This window comes from Hyla sarda, chromosome 9 (assembly GCF_029499605.1).
Source record: "Hyla sarda isolate aHylSar1 chromosome 9, aHylSar1.hap1, whole genome shotgun sequence".
NCBI classification, from domain to species: Eukaryota; Metazoa; Chordata; class Amphibia; order Anura; family Hylidae; genus Hyla; species Hyla sarda.
Genome location: NC_079197.1, coordinates 15,340,464 through 15,364,378, shown reverse-complemented (window position 1 = coordinate 15,364,378; position 23,915 = coordinate 15,340,464). Strand labels below are relative to the sequence as shown.

The following is a 23,915-nucleotide window of genomic DNA, read 5'->3' as shown; positions in this document are numbered from 1 at the left end:
CCCTTACATTATATATATACAGTATATCCCATAAGTGAGTCCACCCCTCACATTATATACAGTATATCCCATAAGTGACTCCACCCCTCACATTATATATACAGTATATCCCATAAGTGAGTCCACCCCTCACATTATATATACAGTATCTCCCATAAGTGACTCCACCCCTCACATTATATATACAGTATATCCCATAAGTGATTCCACCCCTCACATTATATACAGTATATCCCATAAGTGAGTCCACCCCTCACATTATATATACAGTATATCCCATAAGTGACTCCACCCCTCACATTATATATACAGTATATCCAATAAGTGAGTCCACCCCTCACATTATATACAGTATATCCCATAAGTGAGTCCACCCCTCACATTATATATACAGTATATCCCATAAGTGACTCCACCCCTCACATTATATACAGTATCTCCCATAAGTGACTCCACCCCTCACATTATATATACAGTATATCCCATAAATGAGTCCACCCCTCACATTATATATACAGTATATCCCATAAGTGAGTCCACCCCTCACATTATATACAGTATCTCACATAAGTGACTCCACCCCTCACATTATATATACAGTATATCCCATAAGTGAGTCCACCCCTCACATTATATATATACAGTATATCCCATAAGTGAGTCCACCCCTCACATTATATATATACAGTATCTCCTATAAGTGACTCCACCCCTCACATTATATATACAGTATATCCCATAAGTGAGTCCACCCCTCACATTATATACAGTATCTCCTATAAGTGAGTCCACCCCTCACATTATATATACAGTATATCCCATAAGTGAGTCCACCCCTCACATTATATATACAGTATATCCCATAAGTGAGTCCACCCCTCACATTATATATACAGTATCTCCCATAAGTGAGTCCACCCCTCACATTATATATACAGTATCTCCCATAAGTGAGTCCACCCCTCACATTATATATACAGTATATCCCATAAGTGACTGCACCCCTCACATTATATATACAGTATCTCCCATAAGTGACTGCACCCCTCACATTATATACAGTATATCCCATAAGTGAGACCACCCCTCACATTATATATACAGTATATCGCATAAGTGACTCCACCCCTCACATTATATACAGTATATCCCATAAGTGAGTCCACCCCTCACATTATATATACAGTATATCCCATAAGTGAGTCCACCCCTCACATTATATATACAGTATATCCCATAAATGAGTCCACCCCTCACATTATATATACAGTATATCCCATAAGTGAGTCCACCCCTCACATTATATATACAGTATCTCCCATAAGTGACTCCACCCCTCACATTATATATACAGTATATCCCATAAGTGATTCCACCCCTCACATTATATACAGTATATCCCATAAGTGAGTCCACCCCTTACATTATATATACAGTATCTCCCATAAGTGACTCCACCCCTCACATTATATATACAGTATATCGCATAAGTGAGTCCACCCCTCACATTATATATACAGTATATCGCATAAGTGAGACCACCCCTCACATTATATATACAGTATATCCCATAAGTGAGTCCACCCCTCACATTATATACAGTATATCCCATAAGTGACTCCACCCCTCACATTATATATACAGTATATCCCATAAGTGACTCCACCCCTCACATTATATATACAGTATCTCCCATAAGTGACTCCACCCCTCACATTATATATACAGTATATCCCATAAGTGACTCCACCCCTCACATTATATACAGTATATCCCATAAGTGAGTCCACCCCTCACATTATATATATAGTATATCCCATAAGTGACTCCACCCCTCACATTATATATACAGTATATCCCATAAGTGAGTCCACCCCTCACATTATATATACAGTATATCCCATAAGTGACTCCACCCCTCACATTATATATACAGTATATCCCATAAGTGAGTCCACCCCTCACATTATATATACAGTATATCCCATAAGTGAGTCAACCCCTCACATTATATATACAGTATCTCCCATAAGTGACTGCACCCCTCACATTATATACAGTATATCCCATAAGTGAGTCCACCCCTCACATTATATATACAGTATATCGCATAAGTGACTCCACCCCTCACATTATATACAGTATATCCCATAAGTGAGTCCACCCCTCACATTATATACAGTATATCCCATAAGTGAGTCCACCCCTCACATTATATATACAGTATATCCCATAAGTGAGTCCACCCCTCACATTATATACAGTATCTCCCATAAGTGACTCCACCCCTCACATTATATATACAGTATATCCCATAAGCGAGTCCACCCCTCACATTATATATACAGTATCTCCCATAAGTGAGTCCACCCCTCACATTATATATACAGTATCTCCCATAAGTGACTCCACCCCTCACATTATATATACAGTATCTCCCATAAGTGAGTCCACCCCTCACATTATATATACAGTATATCGCATAAGTGAGACCACCCCTCACATTATATATACAGTATATCCCATAAGTGAGTCCACCCCTCACATTATATACAGTATATCCCATAAGTGAGTCCACCCCTCACATTATATATACAGTATATCCCATAAGTGACTCCACCCCTCACATTATATATACAGTATATCCCATAAGTGAGTCCACCCCTCACATTATATATACAGTATATCCCATAAGTGAGTCCACCCCTCACATTATATATATAGTATATCCCATAAGTGACTCCACCCCTCACATTATATATACAGTATCTCCCATAAGTGAGTCCACCCCTCACATTATATACAGTATATCCCATAAGTGAGTCCACCCCTCACATTATATATACAGTATATCGCATAAGTGAGACCACCCCTCACATTATATACAGTATATCCCATAAGTGAGTCCACCCCTCACATTATATATACAGTATATCCCATAAGTGAGACCACCCCTCACATTATATACAGTATATCCCATAAGTGAATTCACCCCTCACATTATATATACAGTATATCCCATAAGTGACTCCACCCCTCACATTATATATACAGTATCTCCCATAAGTGACTCCACCCCTCACATTATATATACAGTATATCCCATAAGTGAGTCCATCCCTCACATTATATATACAGTATATCCCATAAGTGAGTCCACCCCTCACATTATATATACAGTATATCCCATAAGTGACTCCACCCCTCACATTATATATACAGTATATCCCATAAGTGAGTTTACCCCTCACATTATAAATACAGTATATCCCATAAGTGAGTCCACCCCTCACATTATAAATACAGTATATCCCATAAGTGAGTCCACCCCTCACATTATAAATACAGTATTTCCCATAAGTGACTCCACCCCTCACATTATATACAGTATATCCCATAAGTGATTCCACCCCTCACATTATATACAGTATCTCCTATAAGTGAGTCCACCCCTCACATTATATATACAGTATATCCCATAAGTGAGTCCACCCCTCACATTATATACAGTATATCCCATAAGTGAGTCCACCCCTCACATTATATATACAGTATATCCCATAAGTGACTCCACCCCTCACATTATATACAGTATCTCCCATAAGTGACTCCACCCCTCACATTATATATACAGTATCTCCCATAAGTGACTCCACCCCTCACATTATATACAGTATCTCACATAAGTGACTCCACCCCTCACATTATATATACAGTATATCCCATAAGTGAGTCCACCCCTCACATTATATACAGTATCTCCCATAAGTGAGTCCACCCCTCACATTATATATATATATACAGTATCTGCCATAAGTGAGTCTACCCCTCACATTATATATACAGTATATCGCATAAGTGACTCCACCCCTCACATTATATACAGTATATCCCATAAGTGATTCCACCCCTCACATTATATATACAGTATCTCCCATAAGGGAGTCCACCCCTCACATTATATACAGTATCTCCTATAAGTGAGTCCACCCCTCACATTATATATACAGTATATCCCATAAGTGAGTCCACCCCTCACATTATATATACAGTATCTCCCATAAGTGACTGCACCCCTCACATTATATATACAGTATCTCCCATAAGTGACTGCACCCCTCACATTATATACAGTATATCCCATAAGTGAGTCCACCCCTCACATTATATATACAGTATATCCCATAAGTGAGACCACCCCTCACATTATATACAGTATATCCCATAAGTGAATTCACCCCTCACATTATATATACAGTATCTCCCATAAGTGACTCCACCCCTCACATTATATATACAGTATATCCCATAAGTGAGTCCATCCCTCACATTATATATACAGTATATCCCATAAGTGAGTCCACCCCTCACATTATATATACAGTATATCCCATAAGTGAGTCCATCCCTCACATTATATATACAGTATATCCCATAAGTGAGTCCACCCCTCACATTATATATACAGTATATCCCATAAGTGACTCCACCCCTCACATTATATATACAGTATCTCCCATAAGTGAGTCCACCCCTCACATTATATACAGTATATCCCATAAGTGAGTCCACCCTCACATTATATATACAGTATATCCCATAAGTGAGTCCACCCCTCACATTATATATACAGTATATCCCATAAGTGACTCCACCCCTCACATTATATATACAGTATATCCCATAAGTGAGTTTACCCCTCACATTATAAATACAGTATATCCCATAAGTGAGTCCACCCCTCACATTATAAATACAGTATATCCCATAAGTGAGTCCACCCCTCACATTATATATACAGTATATCCCATAAGTGAGTTTACCCCTCACATTATAAATACAGTATATCCCATAAGTGACTCCACCCCTCACATTATATACAGTATATCCCATAAGTGATTCCACCCCTCACATTATATACAGTATCTCCTATAAGTGAGTCCACCCCTCACATTATATATACAGTATATCCCATAAGTGAGTCCACCCCTCACATTATATACAGTATATCCCATAAGTGAGTCCACCCCTCACATTATATATACAGTATATCCCATAAGTGACTCCACCCCTCACATTATATACAGTATCTCCCATAAGTGAGTCCACCCCTCACATTATATATATATATACAGTATCTCCCATAAGTGAGTCCACCCCTCACATTATATATACAGTATATCGCATAAGTGACTCCACCCCTCACATTATATACAGTATATCCCATAAGTGAGTCCACCCCTCACATTATATATACAGTATCTCCCATAAGGGAGTCCACCCCTCACATTATATACAGTATCTCCCATAAGTGAGTCCACCCCTCACATTATATATACAGTATCTCCCATAAGTGACTGCACCCCTCACATTATATATACAGTATCTCCCATAAGTGACTGCACCCCTCACATTATATACAGTATATCCCATAAGTGAGACCACCCCTCACATTATATATACAGTATATCGCATAAGTGACTCCACCCCTCACATTATATACAGTATATCCCATAAGTGAGTCCACCCCTCACATTATATACAGTATATCCCATAAGTGAGTCCACCCCTCACATTATATATACAGTATCTCCCATAAGTGAGTCCACCCCTCACATTATATACAGTATCTCCCATAAGTGACTCCACCCCTCACATTATATATACAGTATATCCCATAAGCGAGTCCACCCCTCACATTATATACAGTATATCCCATAAGTGAGTCCACCCCTCACATTATATATACAGTATATCGCATAAGTGAGACCACCCCTCACATTATATATACAGTATATCCCATAAGTGAGTCCACCCCTCACATTATATACAGTATATCCCATAAGTGACTCCACCCCTCACATTATATATACAGTATATCCCATAAGTGACTCCACCCCTCACATTATATACAGTATATCCCATAAGTGACTCCACCCCTCACATTATATATACAGTATATCCCATAAGTGACTCCACCCCTCACATTATATATACAGTATATCCCATAAGTGACTCCACCCCTCACATTATATATATAGTATATCCCATAAGTGACTCCACCCCTCACATTATATATACAGTATATCCCATAAGTGAGACCACCCCTCACATTATATACAGTATATCCCATAAGTGAGTCCACCCCTCACATTATATATACAGTATATCGCATAAGTGAGACCACCCCTCACATTATATATACAGTATATCCCATAAGTGAGTCCACCTCTCACATTATATACAGTATATCCCATAAGTGAGTCCACCCCTCACATTATATATACAGTATATCCCATAAGTGAGACCACCCCTCACATTATATACAGTATATCCCATAAGTGAGTCCACCCCTCACATTATATATACAGTATATCCCATAGGTGAGTCCACCCCTCACATTATATATATAGTATATCCCATAAGTGACTCCACCCCTCACATTATATATACAGTATATCCCATAAGTGAGTCCACCCCTCACATTATATACAGTATATCCCATAAGTGAGTCCACCCTCACATTATATATACAGTATATCCCATAAGTGAGTCCACCCCTCACATTATATATACAGTATATCCCATAAGTGACTCCACCCCTCACATTATATATACAGTATATCCCATAAGTGAGTTTACCCCTCACATTATAAATACAGTATATCCCATAAGTGAGTCCACCCCTCACATTATATATATACAGTATATCCCATAAGTGACTCCACCCCTCACATTATATATACAGTACATCCCATAAGTGAGTCCACCCCTCACATTATATATACAGTATATCCCATAAATGACTCCACCCCTCACATTATATATACAGTATATCCCATAAGTGAGTTTACCCCTCACATTATAAATACAGTATATCCCATAAGTGAGTCCACCCTCACATTATATATACAGTATATCCCATAAGTGACTCCACCCCTCACATTATATATACAGTATATCCCATAAGTGAGTCCACCCCTCACATTATATATACAGTATATCCCATAAGTGACTCCACCCCTCACATTATATATACAGTATATCCCATAAGTGAGTCCACCCCTCACATTATATATACAGTATATCCCATAAGTGACTCCACCCCTCACATTATATATACAGTATCACCCATAAGTGAGTCCACCCCTCACATTATATATACAGTATCTCCCATAAGTGAGTCCACCCCTCACATTATATACACAGTATATCCCATAAGTGACTCCACCCCTCACATTATATATACAGTATATCCCATAAGTGAGTCCACCCCTCACATTATATACAGTATATCCCATAAGTGAGTCCACCCCTCACATTATATATACAGTATCTCCCATTAGTGAGTCCACCCCTCACGTTATATACAGTATATCCCATAAGTGACTCCACCCCTCACATTATATACAGTATATCCCATTAGTGAGTGCATCCCTCACATTATATATACAGTATCTCCCATAAGTGAGTCCACCCCTCACATTATATATACAGTATCTCCCATAAGTGACTCCACCCCTCACGTTATATACAGTATATCCCATAAGTGAGTCCACCCCTCACATTATATACAGTATATCCCATAAGTGAGTCCATCCCTCACATTATATATACAGTATCTCCCATAAGTGAGTCCACCCCTCACATTATATATACAGTATCTCCCATAAGTGACTCCACCCCTCACGTTATATACAGTATATCCCATAAGTGACTCCACCCCTCACATTATATATACAGTATATCCCATAAGTGACTCCACCCCTCACATTATATACAGTATATCCCATAAGTGAGTCCACCCCTCACATTATATACAGTATCTCCCATAAGTGACTCCACCCCTCACATTATATATATATATACAGTATATCCCATAAGTGAGTCCACCCCTCACATTATATATACAGTATATCCCATAAGTGAGTCCATCCCTCACATTATATATATACAGTATATCCCATAAGTGACTCCACCCCTCACATTATATATACAGTATATCCCATAAGTGAGTCCACCCCTCACATTATATACAGTATATCCCATAAGTGAGTGCATCCCTCACATTATATATATACAGTATATCCCATAAGTGACTCCACCCCTCACATTATATACAGTATCTACCATAAGTGAGTCCACCCCTCACATTATATATACAGTATCTCCCATAAGTGAGTCCACCCCTCACATTATATATACAGTATCTCCCATAAGTGAGTCCACCCCTCACATTATATATACAGTATATCCCATAAGTGACTCCACCCCTCACATTATATATACAGTATCTCCCATAAGTGACTCCACCCCTCACATTATATATACAGTATATCCCATAAGTGAGTCCACCCCTCACATTATATATACAGTATATCCCATAAGTAAGTCCACCCCTCACATTATGTATACAGTATATCCCATAAGTGAGTCCACCCCTCACATTATATATACAGTATATCCCATAAGTGAGTCCACCCCTCACATTATATATACAGTATATCCCATAAGTGAGTCCACCCCTCACATTATATATACAGTATCTCCCATAAGTGAGTCCACCCCTCACATTATATATACAGTATATCCCATAAGTGCGTCCACCCCTCACATTATATATACAGTATCTCCCATAAGGGAGTCCACCCCTCACATTATATATACAGTATATCCCATAAGTGACTCCACCCCTCACATTATATATACAGTATCTCCCATAAGTGACTCCACCCCTCACATTATATATACAGTATATCCCATAAGTGACTCCACCCCTCACATTATATATACAGTATCTCCCATAAGTGAGTCCACAGTAATAGCGGGGTGTGAAGTGACCACTGAAGGCAAGTTGTTGTGTGGGCTCTGTGCAGTGTATATTGATATTTTCATAGAGTAGTTGCAGGGTTGCTTTGTTTCTGCTGTAATTGTAATACTATTATTCTATGCACATTGCACATGTAGTTACCAACTTAGGTTAGTTGTTATTATTTTCTCACACTTGTCTTCAGTTTCACCTGCTCTATATTGTAGTTCTGACTTATTTTTATATGTCTTTTGATGTATTTTATTAATTTAGTTTTTACAAATATACACACACACATATATATATATATATATATATATATATATAAAAATACGCATATATATATATATATATATATACATATATATATATACCCTCAGTGATGTATGAAAATCCAGAGACTCTTTAGAGAATGGTGAAAATTGTCATATTTATTATGAATGGAGTGACATATGGGACGTACAAGCATTGCGAAAATACACGATCCCTAATAAAGGGCGCTCTTGGCGTGTTTTTATAAGGCCACCGGTAAATGGGATGTCCGAGGTGTCACAAAGCAGATGGCTCTGACCTATTCGTTCGGAGACGTGACATGAGACTTGGCAGACGTCACCCTCATGTATATCCCGCTTCATTGAAAATTACGTCATATTACGCAACCTGATGGGAATGCAAGGGCCCCCCCCCCACTCCCCACCACCAACCGTACCCCCCTACAGATTCAATGGTTTGATCTAGATCACCAGATGTTTTCCTCTATCCGCCGTGTAACGTGGAGATGAATACAATGTTGTCTTGATCTTGAAGCTTGTAATCCAGCTCGCCCTGCAGACATGACATGGAAACACACGTGAGGCAGGGAAAAACTCTATTTTATGTAGAACATTTATATGGATTTTTTTAAATATAAATTATGTGAAGCCATTACAGTGCACACTGCCTTTTCCAAGACCCTGAATAACATATATATATATATATATACACTGTATATCTGCATGGTTATGTGGGACTTACTTATAGAGTGAGAATCCCTATAAGCACCGTCATGGCTGCCATAACTATGTCCCATATATAAGAATCCTAAACACAAAACATGGCTAGTTAGTATAAGAGACATCAGTCAGGGGTCTAGGAAAGCTGTGTAATAACCCTGTATGTAACATGAAGTGGTTTCCCAATTGGCTATGATAAATAATAAAGAATATGGAATAATAAAGAATATACAACTAAAAATAAAAATATGAAACTTTGGCTTTTATATACATTTATTTACAAAGGCGAAGGCCTGCACAGCAGTGGTTTTTAAACTGTCGACGGCCGCCTTGTGGAAAACTACAACTCCCAGCATGCTGTCCGGGCATGCTGGGAGTTGTAGTTTTGCAACAGCTGCAGGTCCACAGCTTGGAGATGACTACATGATCCTCATTGCTTGGCTCAAACAATGTCTATCGCTCTAAAAGACCAAACTGTCTCTAAACTGTGGACCTCCAGCTGTTGCAAAACTACAACTCCCAGCATGCAACATCTGGAGGTCCACAATTTGGAGAAAAATGCCAAATTTTATGGCTCAAACAATGTTTATTCCTCTGGAGGACCTGCACTGTGTAATACCTAATCTCCCCTGTGGCGGCGCTGCAGGGAATTTGAACACTTACCGCCAGGTATCCCCACAGATTGCAGGGGTTCCCAGCACTTTGTCATCATCTTATTGTGAAGGGATTCCTCTAACACTAACTATCCAAAGTGGAGAACCCCTTTAACCCATTATTACAGAGACCCCCCTAAAAAGCATTACAATCTCTGCTTTAAGGGGGTGGAATGAAAGGAATGGTGTACCCCAACTTCAAAGCACCACTACAGGGTCCCCTAAAAAATAAAAAATTTAAAAAAAAAAGATCACAAAGTAACACCAAAAAAAAAAAAAAAAATCTAATTTAAAATAAAGGTAAAAAAAATTATGTAAAGCTAAATAGATAAATGGGGTTGTGTCCTCCGTTCCAGTGTTCAACACATCGCTCATGAAGCCGGCTGATTAAACAGGTTGGCACAACACCCACCAGCGACCATTTTGTTAATGGGGCTTGTTTTCATGGGCGGGGAAGTGAAACCCCTCATTGTGTGTCCTTCTTATGTCGCGCACAATGTAAGTCAATGGGTGGCCTTCCTGCCCTTGACATACACTGTAACCCACAGGGAAGAAAGCAAAAGCCGGGATGCTTGTACTGTCCCCGCCTGCTGCCAGGCCGCAAGGGAACGTGGCGACTTACTCTGCATTCATACCCGTACATTATGTGTGTGCGTACAATGGAGTCACAGTCAGTGCCGGGCCCGATAAGGCTTTACCGTGCAAAAGGTTCTGGAAAACCATTTGTGATATCCTTACCATCAGCTCCCAGTCAGCGTCATTCACGAGAACCAGGATACCCGGCCGCCTGTGGGGGGTAAACAGGAACATAGTCAGAGCACGCCAATGACCGGGCATTTCAAAATGGCGGTTGAAGAAGATGGGTATTGCAGTATACACACACACATATATATATATATATATATATATATATATATAACTACTATGGGGGAGATTCATCAAAACCTGTCCAGAGGAAAAGTTGCTCAGTTGCCCATAGCAACCAATCAGATCACTTATTTCATTTTTCACAAGGCCTCTGCAAAATGAAAGAAGCGATCTGATTGGTTGCTATGGGCAACTCAGCAACTCTTCCTCTGCACTGGTTTTGATAAATCTCCCCCTATATGTGTAATCTATCAAACTCAAAATGTGGCATTGCTACAAAGAAGGTGGTGACCAGACCGCTGCACTGTCAGAATCACACTAATTCCGCCAAATGTCTATAGCCATATACACTGATCAGCTGTAACGTTAAAACCACTAATACTGTGTATTCCACAGCCCCATATACAGCAAACTGTCATGTCCTTTGTGATCAAACTCCTTTCTATTATAGTCAGCAGGAACCTTTGCAGCAGTTTGCTCCACAGCAGTTTCTTTGTGGGATCAGAACTTTTTTCAGCAAATTGCTTTACAGCAACTCTTCTGTGGGATCAGAACTTTTTCAGCAGTTTGCTCTACAGCAGCTCTTCTGTGGGATTTGAACTTTTCAGCAGTTTGCTTTACAGCAGCAACTTTTTTCAGCAGTTTGCTTTACAGCAGCTCTTCCGTGGGATCAGAACTTTTTCAGCAGTTTGCTCTACAGCAGCTCTACTGTGGGATCAGAACTTTTTTCAGCAGTTTGCTTTACAGCAGCTTTTGTGTGGGATCTGAATTTTTTAGCAGTTTGCTCTACAGCAGCTCTTCTGTGGGATCGGATCAGATGGACTAGCCTTCACCCCTCAGTGAGCGTTGGGAACCCATGACTCTGTCCCCGGTTGTCCTTCCTTGGACTTATGTGGCAGGTACTTAGCACAACATAGCGGGAACACCCCAAAAGACCATCCATTTTGTTCTAACACAGTCTTTACAATATGGCCCTTGTCACAGTCGCTCAGATCCCTAGGGACCATTCACACCACAGAAATTCCATTTGTAGCAGAATCCCATTGACCCCAGTTCACACTATGGAAGTTCCAGTGGAATTAAAACAGAACAGGTTCACATCCACTGGAGAAGTTTCGGCACTAGGCTAAAGTGAACCGCACAGTGTTTATTGTCCGTGGAAGATTGCCAAGCTGCTGTGGCGGAATCCGTATGTTTAAATGCAACGGCTCTAGCTCCTGAGACCCCCTGTGATCACTAGTTATAAGTAAAGGAAGTCTGCGGCAGCACGTGCCTCACTCCTGTCAATCAAATCTGACCATCGAAAAGGTCGGATCTTCCAGCCCGGGAGTTCCACTTTCCTAACTAAGGACTGCAGCAGGTCTAGGAGTCAGACCTGCTGCGATCAAAACATTTGACATGTCTGGGCAACAGGTCAAAGGTTATTCTTTTAATAATGTTAACCGTTTAATGTAATGGATGATCAGTGTGGTACACAACTGTTTCCCTTTATTTAGCACTGGACAGATTATGTATGACAACCCCTGCAAGAGGGCGGCCTTACTGTAGTCCAGCTTTATCAAAAACAACTACATATAATTTTTAACAACTTGACTATAACCCACAGCAGTGTTTCTCAACCTGTGTGCCTCCAGCTGTTGCATGCTGGGAGTTGTAGTCTCACAACAGCTGGAGGCACACTGGTAGGGAAACACGAAGAGATTTATTAATAAAGGCCTGTGGGACAGAAAGAAGCCATAAGGGACTGTCCTGTTGACTCATGGTTAAGGCAGCATTAAAATTATGAAAGGTTCCCCTAAAAGGGGTACTCCACCCCAAGACATCTTATCCCCTATCCAAAGGATAGGGGATAAGATGTCTGATCGCGGGGTTCCTCGAACTCTCTGCAGTACCCGCTATTTGTTTATAACGCCGGCTGTGGCGCTGGAGGCTTGTGACGTCATGGCCACGCCCCCTCAATGCAGTTCTATGGGAGGGGAGGGGCCGTAATGTCACAAGGGGGCATGGGCATGACATAACAAGCCTCTGGCGCCGCATCGCCAGTCATCAGACATAACAAGCCTCTGCTCCGTGCAACGGATGACTGGGGTGGCGCAGCAGAGATCACGGTGGTCCCCAGCGGCGGGGCCCCCTGCGTTCAGACATCTTATCCCCCCCCTATCCTTTGGATAGGGGATAAGATGTCAAGGGGCGGAGTCCCCCTTTAAATGTGTGCTCCTGCATTTAAAAACGTATACCCTATCCATAGCGCGGGGGTCACAATGCGCTCAATACATTCTCTATGGGCGCGCCAGAGATACACCTGCGCTGTACCATGCAGTGGTGGGCTTCGGGGTCCTATTTAGATACCAGCGGTTGGACCCCCCCTGTGATCAGACATTGATCCCCTATCCTGTGGATCGGGGATTTGTTTTTTTAAACACTGGTGTACCCCTTTAGCATCACACCCCTTGAACCCAAATATCCTTCTATCTATATGGGGAGATATGGGGAGCTGTAGGATAAGGTCCTTGAACAATAGGACTTCTCGATGCCCGTAGTGATATTCCTGCAGTGTAAAGCAGTGTTCTCCAAACTGTAGACCTCCAGCTGTCGCAAAACCACAACTCCCAGCATGCCCGGACAGCCAACGGCTGTCCGGGCATGCTGGGAGTTGTAGTTTTGCCACATGTAAAGATCCAGTTTGGAGAGCACTGGCGTGAAGTATAAGTGTAAGGTTCAAACATCTCCCTATATCTCAGCTTCTGTCTATTTCGATTTTCGTGGACGGTAAATAAGAGGATAGCGGCGACTATAAAGCTTATGCCGCGCGGTCCGCGCGCTGTCCGTCATACTCACACTGTATCCCCTTGAATAAATAGCTCAGGGCGTTCTTTCAGCAAATTCTCTTTTATCCAAACCAGCAACAGCTTGATGTCCCCTGACAGGAAACAGAAGACGGTGACATGACAGACAAGCCCCATGAATACAGACTGAAAGCCAATGAACAAAATAAACAAAAAACATAAAAAAAAAAGAAAAAAAAGACGCCGGGATGTTACCTTTTTAGTCAATTTGAGTTTTGTCGCAGATTTTGACTCATCGGGGGGAGACTTATCAAAACCAGTGCAGAGGAAAAGTTAACCAGTTGCCCCTAGCAACCAATCAGATAACTACTTTCATTTTTAAAAAGGGCCTCTGAAAAATGAAAGTAGCCGTCTGATTGGTTGCTAGGGGCAACTGTTCAACTTTCCCTCTGCCCTGGTTTTGATAAATCTGCAACATTGAACTTTAAATCTGCGTCAAAAATGTATATAATCCCAGTATTCTGCAAATATGGTTGGAGCTCTGTGTGAACGTAGCCTTATCGCTAATGATTTTAAAGGAACACTCCACCTAACGCTTTATCTTCATTTGTTGTGTAGGGGAATTAAATCTATTGTTCCCTGTTATCAGACAAATCAGGCTGGAAGAGGTTTAGGCTCGAGGAAACATTTTGTCTATAGCAGTGTTTCCAACCAGGGTGCCTCCAGCTGTTGTAAAACTACAACTCCCAGCATGCCCGGACAGCCAAAGGCTGTCCGGGCATGCTGGGAGATGTAGTTTTTGTCTGGGATCTATAGTATAGCTCATTCTAGTCCTCCTAAGCCAGTGTTACCCAACCAGTGTGCCTCCAGCTGTTGAAAAACTACAACTCCCAGCAAGCCTGGACAGCCAAAGGCTGTCTGGGCATGCTGGGAGATGTAGTCTTTGTCTGGGATCTATAGTATAGCTCATTCTAGTCCTCCTATGCCACTGTTACCCAACCAGTGTGCCTCCAGCTGTTGAAAAACTACAACGCCCAGCAAGCCTGGACAGCCACTGGCTGTCCTGGCATGCAGGGAGTTGTAGTTTTCATCTGGGATCTATAGTATACCTCAGTGTTACTCAACAAGGATGCCTCAAGTTGTAGCAGAACTACAACTCCCAGCATGCCCGGACAGCCAAAAGCCGGCCGGACATGCTGGGAGTTGCAGTTTTGGAACAGCAGGAGGCACCCTGGTTGGGAAACACTTGGGTATAAGAAAAATTTGACTATGACCAACAGCAGTGTTTCCCAACCAGTGTGCCTCCAGCTGTTGCAAAGCTACAATTACAAGCATGCTGGGAGTTGTAGTCTTACAACAGCTGGAGACACAGTTTGGGAAACACTTGGGTATAGAAAGAGATTGATCAATAAAGGCCTGTGGGACAGAAAAAAGCCATCTTGGACCGGGTTGACTCATCTTCCAGGCACAGAGTTGCTGGGAGTTGTAGTTTTGCAACAGCTGGAGGCGCACTGTTTTAGCAACACTAGCCTATAACATCCTTGTTGCCGCAGTCATGTGATGTCACGCATTGCCGCGCCAGGACCTATACACCAGAGACCAATATATTATGATTTTTATTTTTCTGGAACCCCGCGCCGCCTTTCCATGGACCCATCTGGAAAGGAGTGTCGGGGCCCATTACAAAGGTTGGTGAAATATTAAGTTGCATCTGACGTGAGGTAGGGGGTGGGGGGGGGGGGGGAAGAAACCAATTTAGTGAGGTGCAATATATAGGACGCCATTAGTCTTTCACACATGGTTCATATGTCATGGATCAGTGCACCGGCAGAAATGCCCCCCTACTCCTTCTCCAATATGGTGCATTAGAGATGACGCCCGCTGCGGCGAGGGCGGAGAGCTGTACGTATGATGGAGAGCGGCGCTGGTCACTGCAGGGTCAGCCGCGGGGATAGGAAGGATCGTTTATCAGCCTGACTCGGGAGGGTCAGAGAGTCCTGCCCGCTTCCCACCCGCCCACATTCTCGGTCCAGGGAAGCCATTGTATAGAGGGGTTACCATGGAGAGCCCAACATCACTGCGCTTCTCCCATTGTTCCCAGTCTGGGAAGGGGCCATTCCCTCTGTCTAATAAGTAACCAGGACGATTACAATGTCGGAGTACAGTACAACTCCATCCAGCCAGACGCAGACAATGGCGCTGGACAAAAAAAAATTAAAAATCTACTCAGCTTTTCTAGCCTCTCACTCTTTCTGGGAAAGCTGAGTGACAACCATAATGGCTGACACAATAGCGGCGGTCAATCAAGTTTGTGGCGACCGCCATATATATCACCCACTTCCATATTAGGGCAGATTTTGCCATTCAGGAGCGCGAGAAAGTAGGGTGACAACCTGGTAAAAAATAATAATAATTCTCATGGCAGTTTATATCTGCGCCAACTTGGTGCATCCCATTGACTTAAATGGGTAATGCCTTCATTGTCCACACGGCGCTAAAAAAATAAAATACATCTTCACTGTGTCAGGGATTGTATGCGGATTCTGCTTGGATTTTTTGCTTTTTAAATTTGCTGTGTGAACAAGGCCTAAGGCCTCTATAGCGGGGTTTCCCAACCAGTGTGCCTCCAGCTGTTGCAAAACTACAACTCCTAGCGTGCACTAGCAAAAGAGCTTACGCATGGTTAACTTTGTATAGTGTAGATCAGTGTTTACCAACCAAGGTGCCTCCAGCTGTTGCAAAACTACAACTCCTAGCGTGCACTAGCAAAAGAGCTTACGCATGGTTAACATTTGTATAGTGTAGATCAGTGTTTACCAACCAGGGTGCCTCCAGCTGTTGCAAAACTACAACTCCCAGTATGCCCGGACAGCCTAAGGCTGTCCCGGCATGCTGGGAGTTGTAGTTTTGCAACAGCTGGAGGCACCCTGGTTGGGAACAACTGGTAGAAATGAATAAGTGTTGGTAGTTTTCCATACTGTAATGTAATACAGGCTAGAAACGAGGGACATATATAGGCGCAGGTGAATATCTGAGGCGCAGGTGAATATAAGGTGGTGGGGGGGCTTCAATATGGCATCCTGCCTTTCAGGAATAATCTCTATAATGAATTAGTTACAGTCAAGTCCAGTAAAGTGAAAAACAAAAAATACATTAAAAAAAAAAAAAGAAAAATATTAGATTCAAATTTTTTTTTTAAATTTGTTAAATTTAGAAAAAAAAAATTCCATTCATGTTCCATTAGTGATAAAATATAGTTTCTTCCTACACATTCATGATAAATGTTATTTCATACTAAAAGAAGAAAAAACTTTTTACATTTTCAAATTAAACGTTACTTGTTTAATTTATTTATTTATTTAGCATACCGTAGTTAATGTTGGTCCATGCTAACAGAAAAAAAATATATAATTTTAATTGAAATAAGTTTTAACAATTTTTTTTACATTTTCAAATTAAACGTATCTTGTTTAACTTATTTATTTATTTTGCATTGTTAATGTTGGTCCATGCTAACAGAAAAAATATATATAATTTTTATTGAAATAAGTTTTAACAAAATTTATTTTTTACATTTTCTAATTAAATCTATCTATTTTATTTTCTTTATTATTATTATTATTATCAATTATTTATGTCATTTAATTATGGTAGATGCTGGGAGTTGTAGTTTTGCAACACTGATTGGGAAACACTGCTGTTTTTTTTTTTACATTAGGTACCATCACCCCTAAAGGGGTATTCCAGGAAAAAACTTTTTTTTATATATCAACTGGCTCCAGAAAGTTAAACATATTTGTAAATTACTTCTATTAAAAAATCTTAATCCTTTCAGTACTTATGAGCTTCTGAAGTTAAGGTTGTTATTTCTGTCTAAAACGCCCAGTTTAGAAACAAATCCCCATAGCAAACCTCTTCTACTCTGTGCAGTTCCCGAGACACGTGTCATCAGAGAGGATTTAGACAGAAAAGAACAACCGTAACTTCAGAAGCTCATAAGTACTGAAAGGATTAAGATTTTTTAATAGAAGTAATTTACAAATCTGTTTAACTTTCTGCAGCCAGTTGATATATATAATTTTTTTTCCTGGAATACCCCTTTAAAATGACGGGGATGGGGATGAGGAATAGTAATAGCGGCCATATTGGCTGTCAACCAGCTTTCCCAGAAGCAGATATAACTTGCTGTATTATTTTATTTTTTATTTGTTTTATTTTTATAATTTTACGTTATTTTTTTGTTTTGTTGAGGGGGGGGGGGGCTTTTTAAGTTACGGTACATTTCTCTCTCACACTTTCGCCTCAGGTAGTCGTCCAAGAATCTGAATCACTGGGTGGGATTGGGGGGAGGTAGAGGGATCAATATAAAAGATAATAGGGACGCCAGAAAACTTCACAGATGTGTTGACTCTTTGTTTAATTAACCAGAAAGTGGTCCTTTTGAAAAGCAATTTCGCACAGGGGGCTCAGCGCTGTGCAAACAGTGTCGGTCAGTTAGCAGGAGGGGGGCAGAGGAACAGCTGGCATCGGCTTCCATGTGAACTGAATCCTAATCAGTTTAAATGGCTCTCCCCACAGTCCACATTATGCAGCATCCTGACAATAAATTCCACAGAGGCGGGCGAGGGCAAGAGAGAGAGAGAGAGAAAGCCTGGGGCACGACTGTGGCGCTGGGACAAGCTCCGCCATCATGGCTTCCAAGTCAACTGAGCCTGACATCACGGCGCCGACTTACATCACGTGTCACGTGTTCCAGTGCCAACGCTGGTGCCCTATATTTGTAAAAACTTAACAAGTTGGCACTGCCCAGAAGCCAAATCCCCCCCAATACTTATCCTGGTATATGACACGGAGGTTACTCACAAGGCTCTGATTGGCTGGGCAAGGTCACATGATGCTTCTTGATTCCTTGGAACAGCAGTTCTGCGCCACCTCTGAAATAAGATAATAAAAACATGAGATATGCTGACACGGCGCGCACAGAGGAGGGGGTGTCACACACACATACAAGTCCCACAACAGAGCCAGGCGCAGACAAAGGCTTCCCCGCAGGCTCCCGCAGGACACGGGCCCGCCATTAGCATTTCTATGTCAGGCTCTCCTGGGTGCGAATGAAAAGTGAAACAAGTTTTGTCTGTGAGGAAGAAGAAAAGCGGCCTGCCCCGGTATAATTTACTTCTGGGCGCGGAGGGCGAGACATGAGTCAAGTCACAGATTGAGAAGTGTGTGTATATATATGTGTATATGTATATATATATATATATATATATATATATATATATATATATATAGCAGCGTGTATGCCAGGTCCATGCAGTAGTTTCGGTATCAGTATGTGCAGGCCAACTTATCCTTGTTTGTGTATATATGTATATGTGTGTATATATATATTCACCGTTCAGCCATAACATTAAAAACACTAAGGGGTTAGTGAATAACATTACAGTGGTCCCTCAACATACGATGGTAATCCAAATGGACCATCGTTTGTTGAAACCATCGTATGTTGAGGGATCCGTGCAATGTAAAGTATAGGACAGTGGTCTTCAACCTGCGGACCTCCAGATGTTGCAAAACTACAACACCCAGCATGCCCGGACAGCCAACGGCTGTCCGGGCATGCTGGGAGTTGTAGTTTTGCAACATCTGGAGGTCCGCAGGTTGAAGACCACTGGTATTGGAGGTTATACTCACGTGTCCCCCGCCGCTCCGGACCGTCACCGCTGCCCTGGATGTCGCCCACCATCGCTTTCGCCGCGTCCCCGGGGTGTCCCCCACGCTCCGGCAAGGCCTCTGCTTCCCCGGCATCCTCGCTCTCCGTCGGCACCATCATGTTGTTACGCACGCCACTCCTATTGGATGACGGGACAGCGTGCGCAGCGACGTGATGACGACGATGGAGAGCGACGGCGATGCAGGGGATCCCGAAGAGGACGCGCTGGAGCCCTGAGGACAGGTAAGTGATCGTCAGCGGACCACACGGGGCACCGTAAACGGCTATCCGGTGGCAGCTGAAGCAGTCTGCGCTGCCGGATAGCCGTTTATGTGATGGCCCCGACATACAAAAGCATTGTATGTTGATGCTGCCTACAACATGCGATGGCCTCTGAGAGGCCATCGTATGTTGAAATGATCGTATGTCGGGGCTATCGTAGGTCGGGGGGTGGTCACTGTACTTTACATTGCACGAATCCCTCAACATATGATGGTTTCAACAAACGATGGTCCATTTGGAACGGATTACCATCGTATGTTGTGGGACCACTGTATTACCTGATGGCAATGGCATTTATTAGATACTTTAGACAGCAATGGTCATGTTGGAAGCAGGAAAAACGGACAGATGTAAGAATATAAGCAACCGTGACAAGGACCAAATGGTGATGTTTAGCCGACTGGGTCAGGGCATCTCCAAAGCGGCCAGTCTTATGGGGTGTCCCAGGTTAGTACCGACCAAAACTGGGGATCGGGCACCTGAGGGCCCATGCACACTACTGAAACTCAGCCCCGAGATTCTGCGTGTAGCCAAAATTAATCAGCACTATGGCGCATTGGACATGTTCATTCTTCCGGCAGAGCCTGATATTAGAATTTCCATGCTGAAAAATTCCACAGTGTGCATAGTACAGCAGAATTATATCGAAGACAATGGGAGGCTGCTGCGCTGGAATCTCCTCCCTGGAATTTCTGTAGTGTGCATGGGCCTAAGGCTGGGTTCACACTGCAGAATTTCTGCCAGAGATCGAGCCGGCGGCACTAGGACCGAGCAGACTGCATTGCTGCCCCCATTGACTGCAATGCATTTCTTGGTGGATCTTTTTGGGAGATCTGTTCAGAAATGCATTGCCATCTATGGGGATGGCAATGTAGTCCGTGCGGTCCTAGTGCCGCCGGCTCGATCTCCGGCAGAAATTCTGCCCAGAAATTTCACAGTGTGAACCCAGCCTAAGGGTCTATTCACATGGCAGAATTTCTGCTTGCGGAATTCCGCCTCAAATTAAAGCCCATAGACTTTTATGGGATTCCGCACTCCCATTCACACTTCTGAATTTCTGCTTGCGGAGCTGGAGGCACCCTGGTTGGAAAACACTGCTATAGAGAATAGCATCTAAGGGGTAAACAACCAGAATCAAAGTTATCTCCAATGGAATGTGGGATGTATATTACCACTGCCACCTACTTCCATGCACAGCTTCTTTGTCTTATCTTCTGGATGTACCGTTATGTCCTATGGTAATTAGGGCACCACAGGTAAAATGAGGGATGTCCAAATACCAGAATCGGCGCCGATAGCGGAAATGTGCACGAGTGCCGGCGGAGCATAAAAAAAATCCCTCCTACCTTTCTTACGCTCCTGTGCTGAGGCTTCTTCATTGTTTGCTCCGTTATCCGGAGAGGTGCAGGACCTGCCACACGATTACATCATTTCATTGTGTGGCAGGTCCTGCACCACTCCAGCTTGCACAAGAAGGTCCTGCACCGCTAACAGAGCAAAGGTGAGGTCTCAGTGTGGGAGTGGAGAGAAGGTTAGTGGGATTTTTATTATTTTATTATTTTCTTTTAGAACATATTTATTGGGGAAAACTTCTAAAAAGGGTACTCTGGTGGAAAAGTTTTTTTTTTTTCTAAATCAACTGGTGCCAGAAAGTTAAACCGATTTGTAAATTACTTCTATTAAAAAATCTTAATCCTTCCAGTACTTATCAGCTGCTGAATACTACAGAGGAAATTATTTTCTTTTTGGAACACAGAGCTCTCTGCTGACATCACGAGCACAGTGCTCTCTGCTGACATCTCTGTCCATTTTAGGAACTGTCCAGAGCAGCATATGTTTGCTATGGGGATTTTCTCCTACTCTGGACAGTTCTTAAAATGGACAGAGATGTCAGCAGAGAGCACTGTGATCATGATGTCAGCAGAGAGCACTGTGTTCCAAAAAGAAAATAATTTCCTCTGTAGTATTCAGCAGCTAATAAGTACTGGAAGGATTCAGATTTTTAAATAGAAGTAATTTACAAATCTGTTTACATTTCTGGCACTAGCTGATTTAAAAAAAAGAAATAAAGAAAAAAAAAAGAAAGAAATTTTCCACCTCCACCGGAGTACTCTGGGAAACTGAAACATCCTTAGCGGACAAGTGTCTGGTGGCAGGGGGAGGTCGCACTTGGGGAATTTTCAACTGCTGGAACCCCCTGCGATCTCCTGTACAGGGCTCCGCTCGGCACACTCCAGCACCCATCCTTGGAGACAAGAACAAGTGACAGCCCACTCAGCCAATCAGAGGCTTAGAGAAACTTTTCACATGACACAAAAATATGTTTAAAGTTTCGATCGGTTAGGGTCTCAGTGCTGAGATCATCACCGATCAGGAGTTTGAGTAAAGAGAAGCACAGGGTGATCTTCATCCTGCGGCCTCATTATAAGTCTATGGGGCCGTCCTGACATCGCTATCAAATCTCGATAGGTGAAGTTTTCAGTAACGAGACCCTGACCGATCAAATTTTGGACAAGTCTCTTTGTCAGGTCAAAAATAACAGGAAAACTTGAAATGGATCTCTAATTTGAGGCAGGTGGCAGGATCCCGGAGCAAAATCCTGTCACCCCGTGGAAATTCCGTATAACTTGTATTGCGGTGCAGGTGTTCTAGATATCGCTCACTTACGTGGCGGGGAACTGAGTTGACAGGATTTTGGGCTGGGATACTGCTTCCTTGCTTAAATGAGTGGTAACCTTTACAGGGGGTCCCTACCCCTCTGATCAACAGCACATCCCACCACATCTTGCTGTTGTCATCTCAGATTGACAGGTCACATGACCAATGCAAGCTGCAGCTTTGCTGTGCAGGGAGGAACCCTGGTGTCTGGCAGCGTGCAGTCACATGACTGTCAGACATTTCATCCCTAAGAAAGGTAAGATGCAGAGATGTAACCAGGGCAGATAGGTAGGGTGTGTATATATATATATATATATATATACATATATACACATACACATATATTTTGGTGGACCTCTAGGTATTGCAAAATTACAACACCCAGCAGACGATGGCTGTCCGGGCATGCTAGGAGTTGTAATTTTTCAACTGGAGGTCTGTTGGCTCTGGGCATGCTGGAAGCTGTAGTTTTGAAACATCTGGAGGTCTGTTGGCTGCCCAGGCGTACCGCGAGTTGTAGTTTTACAACCTCTCGAGTTCCACTGGCTGTCTGGGCATGCTGGGAGTTGTAGTTTTGCAACATATGGAGGTCTGTTGGCTCTCTGGGCATGCTGGGAGTTGTAGTTTTGCAACATTTGGGGGTCCACAGCTTAGAGACCACATATACATACATTATGTACACGCAGTCCTTTATACTATATAACTCCTCTCATAGAGCATCCACTATAGAGCATCCGCGCACACACAAAAGAAGTGAATGGAAGCAGCCGTGGTGACCTCTACACAGGGACCACACGGGGGACAGCGGGGCCCCACACCTTACACCCATTATAAGTCTCCTATAAAAGAATAAACGCCCAAATCCCCCCACTCACCCAAACTCCAGCTGCACGCTCATGGGCGCCGCCATGTTGCCGTAGCCACCGGAAGTCGGACCGCCCGCACAGGAAGTGCTTGCATCTCGGCCGGTTGTCATGGTGACAGGAAGCAAGGCCGGGCAGTAGATTCTCAGGGAGTGTTCTCTATAAGTTATTCATTGCTTCTTCACCTCTTCCACGTGAATTATTCATATATTCTTGTTGCTTTCTTAGCGCTGGATATTGTTCCTATTTCTAATAGCCAGTTCTATCTGGATGGCAGCCATTACAGCTCCTA

The 23,915-nt window shown here is 42.5% G+C and overlaps 1 protein-coding gene across 1 annotated transcript; it reads right to left on the bottom strand.

Annotated features, from left to right (window-relative positions):
* Window positions 1-9,225: 9,225 nt before the first annotated feature.
* On the bottom strand, window positions 9,226-23,915 carry URM1 (ubiquitin related modifier 1). Its single transcript, XM_056540005.1, has 5 exons — window positions 23,636-23,915; window positions 18,971-19,041; window positions 14,160-14,241; window positions 11,193-11,241; window positions 9,226-9,634 (listed from the first exon to the last, which is right to left on the bottom strand). The coding sequence occupies exons 1-5, from the start codon at window positions 23,734-23,736 to the stop codon at window positions 9,566-9,568; spliced, it is 372 nt and encodes a 123-aa protein (XP_056395980.1). The 5' UTR covers window positions 23,737-23,915; the 3' UTR covers window positions 9,226-9,565.